The sequence below is a fragment of the Microcebus murinus genome, chromosome 9 (assembly GCF_040939455.1).
Source record: "Microcebus murinus isolate Inina chromosome 9, M.murinus_Inina_mat1.0, whole genome shotgun sequence".
Classification (NCBI taxonomy): Eukaryota; Metazoa; Chordata; class Mammalia; order Primates; family Cheirogaleidae; genus Microcebus; species Microcebus murinus.
The window spans coordinates 20,608,283-20,628,709 of record NC_134112.1 but is presented as its reverse complement, the minus strand read 5'-3'; the positions used below and the strand labels follow the sequence as shown (position 1 = coordinate 20,628,709).

Sequence of the window (20,427 nt, the reverse complement as noted above, 5' to 3'; positions counted from 1 at the left end):
GTTGTATATAAAATGTGTATGTGTAGAACTGGTGAGACACCACTACCCAAACAGGCCATTCTGTGAAACACTGAGATAACTTTTGCCTGCCACATGGGGCATTCAGGATTAAGGAAGCTAATATGAGCACAAAAGAGGGCCTAAGTACTAAGTTAGAGAGAGCAAGAAAGCTGAGTAATTTAAGATATCCATATATATGATTAAGTTTTAAAAAGTAGGTTAAAAGAACAACATGTATGATCCCATTTAAATAGAAATGCAATAAAATATTGTGTGAACCCAGGATAGGATATTAAGAGAGGTCATCTCTGGATAATGAGATTTTCTTTCCTGAGTTCCTAAAATAAATATCGATCATTTTTACAGGCAAATAAAATTAATAATGCTATCTTCATTTTGATAAAAAATGAATTAAGTAATTAGGCAAATTAAGAGAACCTTCAGCCCCCAAGGACCACCTTACTATTCTGGCAGCCCAAAAGTTTCTTGGGTTTGTTTGGAAGAGAGAATTAATAATTAGAAGGATACAGGAAGGCCCAGATACAGAGAAGGAATGCCAAACACATGGTAATAGCTAGTTATTACACAATAGCAAAACCATTCAATAGACACTCACCCACTGATTCTCCACAGTATAGCCAGAGTGTACTCACATAAACACAAATTTGATCATGTCCCCTCTGCTTAAAATAGTCAGTTGCTTTCCACTGCTCTCAGGAAAAAGACCAAAACCCTTCCATGGGCCCATAACTCCTCACATAGACTTCTGCTCAAGCTCTTCATCTATGCTCCTCCCCTGCCGATTGGACAGCCAATCTCCACCCTGCAGCCACAGGGCCTCTGCACAGGCTGCCTGGTCCACCTGGATGCTCTCCCACCTCCTCTCTGATGCCCCAGACAGGTTAGATACCACTGCTGGCACTCCCAGCACATCCTGGTCTTGCCATCAGAGAACAGCACACCATTATATCAGTAATGTCCAAGGACCCGGTGGACTGTCAGTGCCTTGATGCCAGGGCTAGTCTACTCTGCTCATATTGTACTCCTGGTGCCTAACACAAAAGCTGCTGCAAAGATGGGCTATGAGTGACTGCAACCCATGGGTAGGTAGGGCACTGTAAAGTATGAGCCCAGAGAAAAGCAAAGACCTGATCATGGAAGGCCTGTGAGCCCTACTTTGGAATGTGGGCTTGATCCTACAAGCAATAAGAAGTTCCTGGAGGGTTTTAGCTGGATGGCAGCCAGATCAGAAGATTTATAGGACTTTGAATACTAATGAGATGAGGTGGAAGTGAGGACACAGGAAAAGGAATCTAAGATGGTTCCCAGATTTCTGGTTTATATGCCCAAGGTTTCCGAAATGTAGAAACTGGATTCAGATCACTGTTTTGAAACAAGTCTCTCTGACTTCTTGGAGTCTCAGATTCTCCATCTATAAAATGGAGCTGCTCATAGTTGTCTTGCAGAGTAATGGGTAGAGCAAATGAGCGGATGTTAAATGAGTGGGTGTAAGCCTTTTTATTATCATCAGTGACATGGGGGCAAGAGCTTGTACAATCACCCAAATTAACTGCCTCCTCAAAACAGTCACTAGGACTGCTTACAGTCTCACACAACTGGACTAAATTCTGTATCTTTTAAACTTTTTTCACTGTCTTAAACAGTTATCCTCATGAATGGCCCAGATGAGAAAGTAACAAAATCCATCTTGTTGGAAAATTGGGTTTCTCCGGGGCCTAGCAGATGGCTGGGATCTAGCTTGGCTTAGAGTCCTGCTGGTTCTCTCTTAAAAGACACTGGATTCCCCTTTAATATTTTCTGACGTGCCAAAATTTGAAAGCTAAAGTAACTTCCAGCTGTTAAAGGAAGATGAGTCACTAGATACAGTGGGGCTTTCTTGGAAACTTAAAATAGAAATCTGTCTAGTTTTTCACTCACTGCTTAAATCCTGTTATGTCAATTTGGGGTTCCTGGGCTCAAAGACAGAGTAAAACAATGCCAGCTTTCTCCTGGGCCCTCTCAGAGAGATGAAACTTCCAAAGGGCTAGAGGGTTCCCATACTTTGTGATTATACGGCAAACATCTAAGCCAGCTGAAATACCTTCAGTTTGGCATGAAGTAGGGAAGGAGGAAAGAGAAAGGAAAAGAACTAATATTTTTATAAGCACCTGCAATGGTCTTATTATTTGGCCAGCACTTTTCTATGTAATATCATATGTGATAACATTCCTACTTCACAAGATTAAGAAGTAAGATTCAGAACGGTAAAGAAAGTGGTCAGATATCTCATAAATGATAAACATCACAGCTCAGCAATTCAAACCATGGTTTGTCTCAAAATAAAAAAGGAATATTCTTTCCACCATATACACCACAATAATTTTTTGAGATAATCTCCAAGAGTCAAGATGTCTGGGTAATAAAAAATATAATTCAGCAGGTCCAACACAGCAAAATCAAAAACTCAAAATGAAACCAAAAAAGAGCCCTGGTGCTGAACTGCATTGAGGCCCTCACTCGTGAGTGTGACCTTTGGCAAGTACCTCTCCATCTGCCTAATTTCGACCTGCGCGAGCTGAATGAGACTATTTATAAAAGGCCCTTTCTCATGCTGGTGGTTACTAGGAAGGCAAGTCCAGAGTGGTGGATCCTCCTATTTTCTTCTCCAAGTCCAGGGAATCATAGCTGAGCCACCTATGGAGTTATCAAGAAGAGAAGAAGCACAGCGGTTTGGAGAAGCAGAGAGGAGGGGCAGGAGTTGGCAAATCAATTACTGTGGTGTGATTGCTTCTCAGAGAAAACAAACCTTGGCAGAGCACATGTGACCTAAAACTCATGGGCAAAGTCTTGAGTGGTTTGGATCTTTGTCCAGCAGACACTGCCTTCCACCAAGTGAAAACCAACTTCTAGCAACTCTGCCTCCACACCTGCCCAGGGCCCCTCGGGGAAGGCCTGGTTCTCAGGCCAAGCTCCTGCTGTACTCCGGAGCCCGCCTGCCAGCAGCACAGGAAGTGCCAACCAGCTCTCCCCAGAGCAGCTGGCACCAATTACCCAGACCCAGCTGGAAGCACTTGGCTGGGGTGAGACAGGCGCTCCAGATCCCCAGCCTGGTAGGAAATCCTACCTAAAACAAAGACAGCCTGGCAGCCGTGCCTGCACGCGACTTAGGCCGAGGCTATTGGAGGCAGCCAGGGGCAGGCTGGTGAGCGCTATCCAGGGAGGCAGCTGTGGGTCTGGGAGTCTTGCCCACTCCCAGTTTTCAAAGTCTCTCCATCATCACAACCAACAAGCTACCAATTACTGGGCACCTAGAGTGCGCTTGGTGCCTACATTCCTCATCCTACTGAACCCTCCCAGCAACGCCACAAAGAAGGAACAGTTATGCCCATTTACTAATGCAGGGCCTGGGGCTCAGAGAAGTGTGTGCTCTTTCCCATGGCCACAGGGACAGGAAGCGCCAGATCTGGGTCTATAGCCCAGGTCTTCTGCATCCCTTTCCTTTCCCCCAGAGCATCCCCACCTAGGAGAGCTGCCCATCTAACAAGGGCCTCGAAGTTAGGGGGACTCACTTTGCAAAACCATCACAAGTAACATACCAAATCCTAAAAGATGATTATCTGGGTTGAGGAAGTGGGGACACTTGGAGGTCCACCAATGGCACCATGGATTCATCAAGAACAACCGTACAGGAGACTAACATCCAAGGACAGATGAAATGCCAATTTCGAACGACAGAAAGCAGAAGACCAAGGTCATCCCTACAGTTTTTCAAGCAACAGTATATATGGGTGTTTGATCAAGCAGGACTCAGACTTGGTTATTATTATTTTCATGTTAATAATAATATTATGGAAATATATTATGAGTATACATTATAAATATATAATAATAAAACATTTATATAGAATTTACTATATACAGGTACTATACTGAGGGCTTGGTGTGTATTAATTCATTTAATCCTCTGAACTTAGCACTGAATTTGACACTGTGGAAAGACAGGGGGAGCAGCTGGGGGAGAAAAGCACCAAGTAGTGGAAAACACGTACTGGACTCAATTGGGAGCTGGAGTTAGGTCCTTACTAACTTGCTCTTTATTATCCCGGGTAAGTCACTTAACATGGGCTTCATTTTTTCCATCTGTAAATGAACTTGTCCTAGAATACACAACTAAAAAACTGTGAAGCCAAAATTCAACCAAGGGCTAGACTCAGTGTCTTACACCTATAGTTTGAGACCAGCCTGAGCATCATAATGAGATCCTATCCCCACAAAAATTTTTTTTAAAAATTAGCCAGGTATGTGATGTGTACCTGTAGTCCCAGCTACTTAGTAGAAGGCTGAGGCAGGAGGATTGCTTGAGCTTAGAAGTTCAAGCAGTGAGCTATGATCACACCACTGTACTCCAGCCTGGAGTGACAAAGAGAGACCTATCTCTAAAAAGAAAAAAAAAATCAACAAAGGTAGTCAAACTCCAGAATCCATGCTCTTAACCTCTACATAAACTGCCTCTCAAATCCAACTAGCATTTACTAAACAGAACCCATGCGAGGTGCTTCCGTACCTATTATCTATTACATTTATTCTCCATAACAAACAAATCTAGTAACAAGAATTGAAGTCATAAAGGTTTCATATCACATCAGAATGGAGCTAACCCTGCAGGCAAGAAAACACTTGGAAATCTCCAGCTAGTCTCCCATTCCCCACTGGGATTTAATAGTTAGCATATAGGCAGCTACACGCATTGACTTGCCTTTGGTCCTTCCTTGAGTCTAGCTCATAGGTTATCAAACTTGGCTGTAAGAAAACTATACAAAATTGTATACACAAAGCCTAGTATACTTACTTCAAAAATAATTTCAACTCTGAGCTCTTCATTAGTTCTACATGTAATCAGCCTTCTCTCTGCTCTGAACTCTGCAAAGCATCCTTCACCAGAAATCCTCCATGCACCTCACTCAGCCATTCACCCTGCACCTCCTCCACTCTGTGGAGGCTAGTATGGCCATCAGTACTCAAAGTTCACCTCTTCTGGGAGTAGCAGGAATCCTAGGGATTTCCTTATCCAACCAGTTCATTTTCAGATGGAGAAACTGAGGTTCATGTTAAGCGACTTACCCAGAATTAAAAAGCAAGTTAGTAAGAACCTAATCCCATCTCCCAATTCTAAATCCATTATGTGTTTTCCAATACTCGGTGCTTTTCTCTCCCCTTGGCTCCCCTTATCCTTTCACAGTGCCAAGTTCAGTGCTATGTTCAGCAAATATTTATTAACTTACCAATAATAATAGCTAACAATTTGAGTACCTAGAATGTGCCAGGCCCTGTACCAGAAGCTAGAGCCACATTATGACTTTCATAATGAGACATTTGCCTTTGTGTCCCCTTCCTCCACAAAAAAATAATTTTTAAAAATTTAAAATATATTTTAGGATTGCACTGGTATGAAGAAGAATACATTCTTATAATTTTTTAATTTTTTGTTATTTTTTGTGGTAAGATTTCTTAACACAAGATCCTTATGCATTTTTAAATGTAAAATGTTGGATGGCAGATCTTTAGAGCTTATTCATCTTGCTTCATCAAAACTTTATTATAAATTAAGACATTTTATTCAACTTTTTATTGGACCTAAAAGTCTATTTTTCTTCTAATTTTAAAAGAAATTAAAATATTTTAATAGGCCCTTAAAAATATTGTGGCCTGAGCACTATGCCTACTGTGCCCAATGGATAAGTCAGCCCTGCTAGGAGCTCTACTTGCACTATCTCATTTTATTTCCCACCCAGGAAGACAGATACCATTTTACAGCTTAGGACATTTAACTTTAGCCATGCAATGCCACCTCTCTAAGGTCAGAGCAACAGGAAGATGGGGTTTGGGTTTTGAACCCCAAGTGTGTAACTCCAGAGACTGCTCTGGACTCTACTAAGTCCGATTTAACCATCCTGGTCCCCTCTTCCTGCTGTGTCCCAGGCTAATCTCCAAGCCAAGCTCAAAACTGTCATTCCTGCAATGCTGTTCTCCCCACCACCCCCAACTTCCCCATGGCCCAGGTAGACTCTGTCCAGGTCTGTGGAGGCTGGGTAGACATGCCAGGAACTCTGCATGGCTTGGGAGGAGAGGAGGGTACCCAGTGCTCACTCGGCTCTGGTGTCAGGGGCCAGCACAGTTGCACAAGGCACCCTGCTGCCCACCCCACAGAGTGCACCCACAACTCTCCAGGTCACACCACTGACCCTCACCCACTCCCAGCCAGTGTCAGCTATACTCGCCGTATGATTAGGCAAAGGGAAGGGACACTGAGTGGGCATCCACAGTAAGACAGCCAGGCACTGTGCATGGCCCTTCACTCCTCTGGCCATGCTTCACCCAAAAGGAGGGTGTTTCTAGCTCCATTTTTTCAGAGAAAGAATTCAAGGCTCAGTGAAACTATATGGCTTGCCTGATAGTCATAATATAAGTCTTTGTGTGACTCCAAAGCCCAATGTTTCCCAGACAAGATGACCTCTGGTGACATGCACCCCTAAAACTGTACACTCCAATTGTTGGCAGACAATTACAACCCCATTGTGAGAGCCTCATTCCTCAGGCTGAAGACTTGGTTTCTCTTGGTTGAAGTGCAAATGCTGTGAAGAGGTGTACATGAACCTTAACCAGTATTAACTCTGCCCTAATAATAAGAAGCATTTGAAGGGCATTTTAGAATTAATAGAGCAATTTTTTCTTGCATAACTTCACTTGATCCTCACCACAGCTCAATAACGAAGGATCACACTCCTCATTTTATACATAAGGAAACTGAGGCTCGGAGAGATGAAGTGATTTGCCCAGGATGCAGAATGGAGAGGGATGAGCCACAGAGCAGAGACGGAGAGGCACAGTTTGCTTACTTCTCCCCACGCCCTGCTCCACCTGACTCTGGCTCTGAGATGATAAGAGGGGGAAGGAACTAGTCCATGATACTGGGATGTGGCTGTAGAATATTTCACCTGGTATCCTTCCTGGGCTCTTTGCTCCCCACCATCACCCCCAACCAGGCATACAAGGCCCAGAGGTCTTGCCGCCACCCAGACAGACAAGCAGGCAGACGGCAGACACACAAGACACTCAGCAGAGACCATCTGGGCTGAGAAAGTCCTCAGCCAATGCACCAAGGGAGGCCAGGGGCTCTGTGCCCGGCAGGGAGAGTGGGCCATGCCCCCAGTGCATGCACCCAAGTCACACTTGGCCTTGGCCACCCACAGAGCCCTGCTGCCCCATCCCCTCTGAGAGGAGCTTCTACCAGCAGGCCTCCTCCCCTCAGCTTGGGCCCCCGTCCCCAGCAGTCCACGGGTGGGACAGGGAACCTCACTCTCAGCTCCTGGGGCTGCAGATTGCCCTCTAGGGGCCCCTTGTTTTTCCTCCTCTGGGACAACGCAAGGAGAGAAACATAGGCAGGGGAGCCAGTGGTGGTTGCTATAGGAAACACATCCCTCTGCTAGCAACACTTCTTCCGTACAGGCCTAGAATTTTCCACAACACCACTAGGTTGACTTTTTGAAGGAAACAGCTTATCTGCCATGTACCCCACCAACTTCACACTCTCCCAGCCTATAGTTTTACCCACTAGCTTCTGACACCCCAGAGGCCATCGCTGAGGAGAGGAGGGAAAATGACAAGCCCTCCCTGAGCCCCATTTTCTCATCCGTACAATAAGCCCTGAGGAGGATCACAGGAGACCAAGGGGGTACCTGCTCAGGTGGTTCAACAAGAAAAAAGTGGTTTTGTTTTTTACAGACATGCTTCACTTTTCAGGGGGGAGGTGTTTATGTGTTTGTATTTCAGGTAGCCTCAGAAAGAAAGTAAGACTCTGTGAATCCACTTAATACAAACCCCAGCAGACACCCAAATCTCAGAAGATAAGAAAAATTATTCTGAAAAACAAACACTGCACCTCCCCCTCTACAACCATTCACTCTGTATTCAAATTCTCCTTTACAAGGACCTTCACCAGAGTCAAATTACACTGAACTTCTACATATGGCCTGCAATTAATGCTCATCAGTATAATCACCTGCTACAATCATAAGTTCAATGGTTTCCTAGGGACAGAACTTTCAAATCATGAAGGATCAATGACAGTGATTTCTGGATAGGGCATGTATTCAACTGCACAGTCTTGTTTCTTGGCCACATATCCATTTCATGACCTCAGGAAATTATACAAAAGGGAAGCAAAACCATTGCACTGGGACAGCGAAGCACAGGACTGAGGGCACCTGTTGAGAGGCAGATTAATAAACCTGTTTCTTCCACCTGATCTTCCTGCAAGGCGCAGCAACTCCACCCTGCCAGCAATGGTCCCTCTTCTTTCTGGTTTTGCTCCAGCCTGGGCTGGTTCAGCCAACCTGACAAACTCCCAGATGCCCCACTTCCCCATGCTGAGCTAGTCCCAAGATTCAAGCAGAGAGAAAGTCCTCTGTATCTGCCACTCCCCAGTTGCATGACTTTTGGCAAATTACTTCCTCTGTGAGTCTTAGCAGCTTAATCTCCTAAAATGGGGATCCCAACAGTGACCTTTCAGAGCTGTAAAAGGTGACAGAATAAGCTGAGTTAAGCCCCAGCTCACGGCCACCGGATGTGAGGAGCCTGTTCTCAGAGCAGCCTTGACCTCATTCCCAGGGTGCCTACAGCTGGCCGTACGCTGGGTCAGAGGGGACGCTGGCAGGGTTTCTTAATGGGGGTGTTATTGATGTTTGGGACAGTTCCTCACTCTGCAGCGTAGTTCCTCACACTGCAGCATTGTTCCTCTCCCTGCAGAATGTAACCCCTCTGGCCTCGGCTCACTAACTATCTGTAGAGAATGTGCCCCATTCCCCAGCATGGCAACCACCAAAAGTGCCCCACAAATGTCCAAACACCCTTGGAGAATACCACTCCTAGGGGGAACCATAGCCAAAACCTTCTCCCTGCCCAATCAGAACGAGAAGGGAATGCCTCCCCTCAGCCTCAGCGCATCCGGCAGAGAGGAGTTCTGTCAGGAGCCCTCCAAGAAGAGTTTGTTTGTGACCTTGCCATGGGAGTGGCTCACGCCCACCCCCACACACAGAACCCCCAAGGTCCCCATTGTCCTCACAGGGGACCTCTAAGAATCTCTTTAGTCTCCAGTACCATAATGTGAATTCCTTTACTAAGTCCTCTGACCTGGAAGTTTTTCATAATTAACAGACTAGAAGAGGTGGTAATGCCTAATGATAGAATGTCAGACACCTGAGGAAGGGAGAGATTGGGGGGCTGCCAAGACCTCATCAGGATTCTTCTTTCACATGGTAGGAGAGTGACTGTCCACCTACTCCACCTGCTAAAGGGCATGACTAGCTGGCAACCACAGGTGTGGGCTACGAGACAGCTGTCCATTTTTTTTTTCAGCATATTATGGGGGTACAAATGTTAACATTACGTATATTGCCTATGCCCCCCTGCCCCCTCGAGTCAGAGCTTCAAGTGTGACCATCCCCCAAACAGTGCACATCTCACTCATTAAGCTGTCCATTTTTAAAGCAAGTCCTAAGTGCCACACACTGATATGAGTCCATATGCTTGGAAGAAATACTTGTAACATACATGACAGACAGCAATTACAAGTGTTTATATATAAACATACACATATAGATGCTCCTTGACTTACCATGGGGTTACATCCCAATAAGCCCACTGTAAAGTCAAACCATCATAAGTAACCCTATGCACATATTTATATATATATATATATATACACACACACAAAGAGACATATGGACATGTGTATATATAATGCATATTAGCATATATTAAGTTTATAATTATTATTAATACATAGTATATTAAAATAATTATTACATAGTTATTGCAATTATATATTATATGTAATTAATAAATTCATTATATTATAATAAATATATATTTTATACATTAAAAATGATTGAAAATTAATGATAAATGATGAACTCCTCCAAAGGAAAAAAAATAGGCAAAGGATATAAAAAGGTAATTTTACAAAATAACTAAAATAACTTATGGAATTGAGATACCACCTACCACCTCTCAAACTAGCAACTTCTACAAAAATTATAGTGCCCAGCACGCATGACAGCATGTAGATATAATACCTTGAAGCATTGCTGGTGGGAGTATAAGTTGGCAAATCTTTCTAGAGGGCAGGTAAGCAATATGTTTTAAAGTTGCCAAAAATGTTCATACTCTTGGACCAACCCATTACACTTCTAGACATGTAGCCTTTACAAATATTCATGGATGTACTCAAAGATTTGGTGTTTTAGCATTGTTTATTATGGTAAAAAATAAAAGCAACCGAAATAGCAAATGATAGGAGATTGATTAAATAAATATATATAGCATGAAATAAAACCAATAAGATATTATTAAATAATAGATTTCCAAACATTATGATTGCATTTTGTAAAAAAAAAAAAAAAGGGTATGTATGCAAAAAACTACTGGAAGTATATATAAGAAATATTAGTATAGCATTGGGTGACAAAATTATCAATGATTTCTTTCTTTGTGATTATCTGTATTTTCTAAAACATCTATCTTGACCTAAAATTTCTAAAATGTCTCTCTGGCAATTACTAATTTCTACTTTCTAAAATGGTTATGTATGAACATATCACATGAGCCCAAGAGTACAGATTCCTTCAATACAGGTTCTAAGTCTTCATAACTCTCCATAATATTAGCTTAGTGCCTTGAATAATTGCAACAATTACCATTTATTGAATGTTTGCCATGTGGCAGGCCTTGTGCTCAATTGTATCATTTAATACAGTAAAATTCAATAAACAGGGCCGGGCGCTGTGGCTCACGCCTGTAATCCTAGCTCTTGGGAGGCCGAGGCGGGCGGATTGCTCAAGGTCAGGAGTTCAAAACCAGCCTGAGCGAGACCCCGTCTCTACTATAAATAGAAAGAAATTAATTGGCCAACTGATATATATATAAAAAATTAGCCGGGCATGGTGGCGCATGCCTGTAGTCCCAGCTACTCGGGAGGCTGAGGCAGAAGGATCACTCGAGCCCAGGAGTTTGAGGTTGCTGTGAGCTAGGCTGACGCCACGGCACTCACTCTAGCCTGGGCAACAAAGCGAGACTCTGTCTCAAAAAAAAAAAAAAAAAAAAATTCAATAAACATCTGTTGAAGGAGGGAGGGAAGGATAGTTGGGAAAAAGTCAATGAATAAATGCCCAGCAACCTGAAATAAACTGGCAGCTACCTCACTTAGAAGTGACCAGCTCACTTTGGGGATCTTTTCTGACCACCAGACCACACCAATCTGATAGAGCATCTCTTCTAATGGGGAAGGAAGGTGTTGGGAGGATAAGGACCACATTATGATCCTGGATTTTAGGATGCCACACTTTTTGGAGGATAAGATCTTGTGGGAACTACCAGATAAAACTTAAAAATTAATTTTGAAAGTTTTCTTACAGAGAGTTAAGAAAATCAATATTAACATGACAATGACCTATTAATAGAACACTTTTAACTTTGAGAACCTTTAATTCATTTCTACAAACACTTCCTTAGCACCCAACATCACCCAGTTTGAGAATGAAAGATAAGTAAGCACAGTCTCGTCTTTAAGGAATTTGTAATGCCATGAGAACCATCAGCAGGTGCCTAAATAACTGACTGAAGGCACAGTGTGAGCTCCATTAGAGCAGTCCAGGGCTTAGGTAGGAGACTGCAGAGGGAGAAATTCTTTCTGTTGAGGATGGAGAGTGGAGGAGGTGGCAAGTGAGAGCCTGCATCTAAAGGACAGACAGAATTTCTCAAAGCTGAGCTTGGCAGGGGAATGGCATTCCTGGCTGCGGGAACAGTGGAGCAGCATGGACAAAGGCTCTGAGGAGTGGGACATGGCGTGTTTGGGGAAGGACAAATGTTCAGTCCATGCCCACCAAACCCTGGACTAGTTGATTAAAAGCAAAAGTGGCCCAAAAACGAGCTCCTCTTCTCGAACTTTTCTTGCTCCTCCACTTTCTCACTACACATGCAAGCAGACATAGCCTACCAAAAAGCGAAATAATATACCCCCTCATTGTCAAAGGCTTTGGATTAAGTTCAGATGAAGGCCACAGTAACTTGAGTGCTCTGGGCAGCAGGAATCCCAGGGAAGCTCCTAGGCACCTGCTTCCGCCCTGCTGTTCTCCAAAGGCTGACATTCCAGCGAGGAAGCCTCCAGGGCACCACCCAGGACTGGGTTCTACCCACCTCCCCGGAAGATGTGGAGGCAATCCCCTTGACAAGTTGTTTCCAAACACTTACAGCATGGAACCAATAGTAAGTGTCAAGTACCTCTCTCTTCAAATGCCCGACCTCCAGAGAGTCAGCCCTGTCGTCCTGCCCCCTGAGGACACCTCCAGCTCTCTGTGGTCCCCCTCTTGGTGAATGGTTTGTGGAGGAAAGAAAATAGGAGCCACTGGGAGCCCACAGGACAGGAGAGGAAAACCCCACCATGTAGCTCGGGAACATCACAGCTTTCTCCCTAATATTTTAGTAACATGATATATTATCCCTCCCTCCCTCCCTGCCTGCCTGCATTTTTCTTTTTCTTTCTTTCTCTTTCTCTCTTTCTCTACGTGTATCTTTTTCCTTTGTTTCAACTTCTGTAGAAACTATTGTTCAAAATCAATGTCTCTCTCTCTCTCTAAATCTGTGTCTGTCTCTCAGCCTCTGAATGTCTCCTGTTTCTATCACTGTCTCACCTCTCTATCATTCTATTAGCCTCTGGATTGGTGTCTGTCTCCGTATTTCTAACCCGGTCTTTCTATTAATGTCTCCTTGTCTAGATGTTCCTGCCAGTCTCTGTCTGTCTGTCTGTCTCTCTCTAAGTGTCTATCATGTCCACGTCTTTCTGTCACTTTTTGTCTCCCCCCTCGGTATTCCTATCTGCATCTCTCCATCTCTCTGTCTCCATCCCCGTTTCTATCCCTCCTCTCCCGGCTTTCGTTACTAAAATCGCAGCAAGGAAACAGCAGGTGAGGTGTGAGCCTAGAAACCAGCTTGGGCGGGATGCCGGGTCGGAGCCGGCGAGGGCTCCGCGCGGACAGCCCCGAGCGCGGCTTCCCGGTCCGGTCGCCGCGGCTCCCTCCCGGGGACTCCCTCCCGGCGAGCGCCCTCGGGGTCGGCCCGACCGCTGACCACCCCGCTCGCCGCCACCGGAAAGGGTGCTCGCCCAGGCCGGGAGTCGGACTGGGGGCGGAAAGTTCTCACCGATGGTGAAGCTGTAGCCATCGATGCTGAAAGTGGCGCTCCGGCATTTTTTGAAGCCCTCCTTCCTGTTGCTGGCGTCTGTCATGGCTCGGCCGGCCGGGTAGGGGCAGCGCAGCGCGGCCAGCGACGTCCCGGGGTGCCCCCGCGGCTGGGCGCGCAGCCCCGTGCCCGCGCGCCGCGCTGTCACCGCAGCCCCGTCGCCCGCTGAGCGCCGCGCGCCGGCCGCAGGCGCGGGCACCGAGGTCGACTAACACGCCCGGCGCTCGGCGGAGGCGGCGAGCCGCCGCCACTGCCCCATCTGCACTCCAAGTCCAGGCGCGGCGAGAGGAGCGCTGCTAAAGGGAGGCGACGCGCGCCCGTGCGTGTGCAGGGGGCCGGTGCGTGTGCGCCGAAACCCGCGCCGGGGACACTCCGCTCCGCACGCCGCTGAAGCCCGCGCGCCGCAGCCGCGTCTGTTTTCTGCCTCAGCTTCTCCTTCCCCCTCTGGGCGCTAGTGGCGTTTGGGGGCCCAAGGGAATGGCTGAGATTTGGCGTCGTGCTCCTCCTAGGTATGTTTTCTCTGGCAGGCCGACGATGTGCTTCCAAAAAGCACATCAACAGACGGAAAAGCAAACATCTTAGCCATCAGGCGTGGCCAAAGTTTACTCCAAACAAGGAAGTCAGGAAAAATTGCCACGCCCACTTCCTCCTAACAGCTGTCCCCAGAAGTAGCCTGGAGGCCGGATGAAATTGCTGCCCGGAAGGTAATTATTCAGGTAACCCTCATTCGTGGACGAGCGCTTTCACACGGAGGCTCTAAGATGTGCAACTTACAACGCGCCCCTTACAATCCATTTCACATAGCTTGTCCCGTTCTTTCGAATTTGGGTTTGCCAACTGTGATAGTGTCCTGGAATTTGCGGAGGTGGGAGAGATCTTACCAGTCCTATAACTAACTCTCGTTACAGAAGAAAAAACTGAGGCTGAGTGGGGCCTGAGGAAGGTGCTACAGCTAGGAAGCTGCAGACACTGGACGCAGAAGTTTCACTTTATGACGCCAAGTCTGTCATTGGTTTTTCCAGTGCCTGAAATAACTGATTAGGCAGGTTTACACAGGGAAGATTATTCCCTCCAACCAGCAAGCAGTTATTGAAGATTTACAGCTGCAGTCCTCTGTGTCAGGGGCTGAGACCATAAAAAGAGACCAATGCTGAGTCCCACAGAGAAGTCCACCCAGTGTAACATGTAGAAGGACAGTGCTACGCTCAGGCTACTGTGAGACTACAATTAATTTAACCTCGTTTGTTGTTATAAAATTTGACACAATTAACAAACATATGCCAATAGTAAGAGTGCACCAGGTATATTCCTAATTGGTTCCAACTGAGTTTAGAAGCATCCACAAGTCTTCAGAATCTAATAAAAATGAGAACGCCTCTCCAAAAACACGTGCAGTATTCTACATACAATTTCAGGGGACTCATGAAAGTCTCAAGTCCAGTGGAAGCCAGGTTAATGCTTGTCCCCGAAATTTAAAGAAATGGATTTATGTCAGAGTGAGTTGAAACTTCAGTTCTCTTAGGGAAGACCTAGAGCCACATTCACATTGATACTTTGGTTAGGTCAGAGGCAAGATTAATTAATCATAAAGGCAATGTGTGCTACAAACCTGGTGCCACACAAAATGGTACATCTTAGCATGGAGCCAGGGGGTGCTCCAAAACCATCCTCGAGAGACTGTAATGCCCATGTCTAGAACTGGTTGCGATGTGGAGGCATGACAAGGGCTTTACAGACAGACAGACAGACCTGGGTCTGAAATCTGGCTCCACAACTGCCCACTACATGACCTTGAGCAAGATGCTTGACCTCCCTGAGCCTCACTTTCCTCCTTTTACAATAAGGATTAAGTGAGAATAAGCGTGTAAAACCTAGGCACACAGTGGGCAATCACTTAATGCAATCAACAGCTCACTCCCAAGTTTCATTATGTAGACACCATGGAAAATTCTTCTCTATGACAGTAATATATTTCAGTCATTGTTATCACCATTAACTTTATAAGTAAAGAGAATTTTTATATGTAACATTTTTACATATATTATAGGTATTATGTATTTTTAAATATAGTAACTGCTTAAAGTTTCTTATAGTTCCCATTTCTCTGTATTTCTCCCACTTTCCCAAACCTTTAACTGAAGCATGTGCTTTTTTCGTGCCAAAATAAGTCCTCAAATGAGGAGCCTGAAATCCCTGAGTTATACAGTCTCCTGTAGTGAATTATCAAAAAAAAAGTCTATTGCAATAGAAATTTTTTTCTTGAGTGAGTGAAATTAAAACTTAGTATTTAATCACTCTCAACAGAAAAGCTTCTTGAAATATAACCTATAAACATAAAAACAATGTGATCATTTATCTATCCCCTGAAGTCTGGTAAAAATAACTTGCCTGAATAATTATAAGTGTTTTTAAACTGCTTCTCCCCAGAATCATTATCTCTTTCCCTGGTTTTAGAGATTGCACACCTACAGAACCACTAAATGCACCGCTTCAAGTGCAAAGTCTGAAAGCAGCCTTCTCAGTGCAGGGCTCTTACACTAAACCAAGCACAGTTGAATGCTAACGTTACATAAGCCAAGAAAGAATGAGTTAAAGAATGAGATCAAAAGAAGCGTTGCTGTGCTTGCTCTTTCATAAATGCCCCCTCAAGAGAGCCTATGAAGTAAGAAAACTGAACCAAGACAGCCAAGCAGATGTGTCAATCCTCTGCTCTGGTAGTTGGAGCAAGAATCAGCAAATTTATGTCAGCAGGCCAAATCCAGCCCATCACCTGTTTTTTATAGTCTGCAAGCTCAAAATGGCTTTTATATTTTTAAGTGGCTGGAAAAAATTCAAAAGATGAATAATATTTTGTGACACATTAAAACTATATGAAATTCAACAAATAAAGTTTTATTAGAGCATGGCTGTGCTCATTTATTTACATATTATCTCTGGCTACTTTCACACTGCAAAGGCATAGTGTGAGACCATATGGCCTGCAAGGCCAAAAATATTTATTATCTGGCCCTTTACACAAAGTGTTTGCTGATCCCTAAAATTAGAGTAAGAATTCCGTATATCTGTCAAGGTTTGGATGACTTCTGGTTTTATTATAGTTACTTTAAAATTTGGGTTTGGAAAGGAATTGATCTTTTTAAACTACTGGAATGTATTCTGACAAGAAAGGAACAGCAAAAAATGTTTGAGGAAGGAAGAAAGGAAGACAGGAAGGCAGGAAGGAAGGAAGGAAGGAAAGGAGGAAAGAAGGGAAAGAAGAAGGAACACTGATCCAGTCATTAGCCAAAACAATTTAGGTTAAGATTAATTTCTCCCAAGAAGTAATGTGTGATCCTGTCTTCATCACAATAGAGTAGAAGATGAACCCAATACCTACATAGGATCAAGTGGTGCTCTTAAAATATAACAACTATGTATGATATATGATACAATATATATATATATTTAAAAAAACAATCTGGCAGGATACTTCACTGACTTAGGTGCTAATATCCTGTCCTTTGATTCCTCTTGTGTATCTGATGGTGGATTCTACTGAATGTTTCTATATAAGAGAAAGGGAATTAATGGCAAGTGCTTGTTGCTCATTGGTTTTTCACTTTTAACATCTATAAGATGAGACTCTATATATAGAATATATGTGTAAAAAGTATACTTTCTAAGAAAATAACTTTATTTTTCATACCAGAGAGAACAACACCCCAGCATTTAATTAAGGCATTTCAACCATTCTCAGATAGGAAGCTAAGAATTCTCCCAGCAGCCAATGGTCCAAGAATTGTAAACTCAAGTTGCCCCAATAAGAGCATCATGTACAACCCTGTGGACACCTATCAGGCTGTCTGACAACCACCCCAAATTCCGGGAAGGGCCCCCTCCATACACATGATCACAGAAATGGCTGCAAGCAATGAAGTTTCTTTACTGCAGCTCTTCTCCTCTGGCTGTAATTGATGGGTCCCAGATTGGCTAATGAATACCATTGCTGCTGGAATAGGAATTGGGAGAGGTAAAGAGAAAGTTGCAGTATATTCCAGGCCCAGTTCCAGCTGGTATCTGAAAATCAGCTCCTCCCAAATTCCATGAGATGCCCTATACCTACATGCTATACCTTTATACTATAATCCCTTTTTGTGAGTGACCCACTGTAAGTGAGTTTCTGTTGCTTACAACCAAGAGTCCTAACTAATGTACCAAACAAGTTCCCTTCAAGGAGGGAAATAAAGAAGGAAGAAATGAACAGGGAAAATAAAAAATTAAACTAACATTTATTTGAGTGCCAACTATGTGCTAGGCACTGTGCTAACCAAGAAACAGTCCCTGCCTTTAAAGAGTTTACAGGAAGAACAAGTCCCAGAACAATCCATGGAACCAGGTGTCAGAATGAGGGAGCAGTCACAGAGAGTCTGTGTCGATGGATGCAGTTCCTCTTCAGCCCCCACCAATACCCTTCTTGGTTTCATTTTACTTCTACCTTATTGTTTCCTTAGAGCCCAATCTTTGTTTCTTGTGTAAATTAGACCCAAGAATGGCAGAGACAGATGGGGAGGAGATAAAACAAAGTGCCTACATGCATGAGGCCTGAAAAAGGTGCTACAAAGGCATTATATGCAACCAAAATGTTTGTACCCCTATAATATCCTGAAATAAAAAAGATACCTGAAAGTCCCTGGTGGAGATTACAGAATTCTATTTCCACAAGGAAGCAATTCTTCTTTGTGTTAAGGCTGGCCTCCTGTTCATTCTTCAACTTTTTTTTCTGAGTTTATATATTATTAGTGCATCTGTCAAGGTCACTATTCTTCAGTATCTGCCTTCAGGGTCTCAAAAAATAATAGCTAAGCATCCCCAGGCCAATGCGCTCCCCATAACATTATGTAGCAAGTACAATAAATTATATTTCTTTTTTGCACTAAGAATTTGGGGAGAATTTTCTGATAGCTTTTGAAGTTAGATTTTTAGAAGTGGAGACATTCTGCAGGGGGTGAGGGGGAGTGATAAAGACCAAAACAACTGTCTTTAATTTCTTTTTCATAATCCAGAATATCAGGTCTGGAATGTTCTTTCCCCTCAGCCCACCAGGTCTGCCTAGAAACATCCCTCCTTATCTTTCATGTCTCCACTGATGTCCTAGGTCCTCTGGAAAGCATTTCCTATCTGACCTTCCTAAGGGAAGAAGACCACCCTACCCGAAGCCTCCACTGGACCCCAACACACCACGCTGACACTGCTTGTTTGCATACTGGTCTCCTCGTGGGATAGGCCACTGAGTCTTCCAGCCCCAGCACAGTGCCTGGCACAGAGTAGGCCCTCAGTAAAACGCTTTATGAATTAGGAAATGAATAAAGATGTGCAGTGCAATGTTGTGTGGCCAGGATGTGATGTGCCTGGGGCAGGACAGTTGGCTCTGTCAGTGACTCCCTCTCTCCTCTCACCCTCTATCTTTCTCTATGATGAGTTTTGGAGCCAGTTCAAAACACAGCTCCATGATAACTAGGTTAAAAACTTTTAAAATTAATAAAATGAGACAAAAAGTTCCTCTAGTTGATAGCCGTGTGACCCTGAGCTAGTTGCTTAGCCTCTCTGAGCCTCAGTTTCTTCTTTTGAAAAATGGAGATATAATACCTAGCTCATAGGGAATGTGTGAGTTATAATGAAGTAATGTATGTTAAAGACCCCAGACCTGACCATAGTAAACTTTCAATAAATGTTATTATTTTAACATCACTGTCATCATTAGTATACCAGGTTCCTTTTGTGCTTCTCTATTCTACACAGAATGCTCAAGGTCATCCATAATCAGAGTCAAGAGGAACTGGCTCAAAGCTCACTTACCCTTGGGTCTGAGGCCCCAGAGTACCACCCCACGAGTAATAAGGCCAGAGGTTCTAGGTCTCTATCACACAGCTGCAGAAACTCAAGGCCTGGACTCTGGAGCTTGCCCAGGGCCACCTGGCTCAGAGAACTCTCAGTTGTTCATCCACCCACAAGACCCAGCTTCCATAACCCTCCCCATTCTGTGGCACTTCAGTCACTTGAAGTGACTTTGCTTCATTCAGTAGCTGTGCTGTGGTCCTCATCTTCCAGGCCGCTGGGCAGCGTTTGACTTGGGGACCCAGCTATATCTACTCAGATGCCTTCTGTTCGCTGGGCACCGAGGGCACAGCTAGCTCCTGGTTTTCCTTCAAGCTCTCTGGCCAATGCCTTTTCTGTTGGTATTAACCAGGGAACCTCTTATTTTCTCACTCCATTCCCATCCTCTCCCCCGAGCAATCCTCTTAACTCTTGATGGTTCTGTTAATGACCTTCAAATATCTATTTCCAGCCTAGATTGCTTTCCTGAGCAACAGGATATATCCCTTTTCTTCAGAAGGTCTTATAGCCACCTTGGCCTTGATTCTTCCAAATCTGAACTAATCATCTTCCTATTCCTCCCCCAGAGTTCCCTCAAGGTGTTGGGGATAATGTTTCCATACTGCTTCTTAGGCCAAGCCACCTTTACCACCCTCTTTCCAGCTGTCCCCATAGCAGGAGAATTCCTTACCTGACTGGTTAGAGTTTCATCAGCACCAGAGTCTCTTTTGGGAAGAGACCATATGGCACCTCTGTGAGGGTTAGGAGAGGGTGCCCTACCCCAGGTGAAAGCAGCCCCGTGCCAAGACAAATGCAGAGCCCAGTGAGTGGAGCCTGGGCTGAAAGAAAGCTGCTCCCACCCGGCCCCTCAGAGTCAGGCACTTTTGGATTCCTAGCTACAGTCCTTCCCGAATATCATCAAAGCCTCACTCTTCCCCTCCAAGGGTGCTGTCTCTGTAAATCTTCCTCCAGCCACTCTATGCCAAATCGGGAACCTGTGAGTCATTACTGTCCCCTCTGTCCTCCTCATCTAAGCTGCCACTAAGTCCTGGCAAAACTATTCCCACAGTGCATCTGGCATCTTCCACTCCTCTCCTTAGTCCAGGCTGCCGCTGCCTCCCAGGTGAGCTTTACAACAGCCTCTCACCTCCCGACCAGCTCGCATTATCCCTGGAAGCCACTGTCTCCCTGGAAGCCAAGGAACCTTTTTAAATAAAAGTCATGTCCTTCCTCTGCCTAAAACCCTTCAGTGACTCCCTGTCACTTAGGAAAATCCCTAGA

General features: G+C 44.6%; 1 protein-coding gene across 3 annotated transcripts in view; it reads right to left on the bottom strand.

Annotated features, from left to right (window-relative positions):
* The window catches only part of PDE1C (phosphodiesterase 1C), a 521,012-nt gene extending 507,617 nt beyond the window's left edge, over positions 1–13,395 (bottom strand). For all 3 annotated transcript variants that reach the window (XM_076006325.1, XM_076006322.1, XM_076006323.1), the window contains exon 1: positions 13,255–13,395. In XM_076006325.1, the coding sequence (XP_075862440.1) occupies positions 13,255–13,339 (85 nt within the window). In that variant the 5' untranslated portion in view covers positions 13,340–13,395. The remainder of the gene's footprint in view (positions 1–13,254) is intronic.
* Between the last annotated feature and the right edge of the window lie 7,032 nt (positions 13,396–20,427).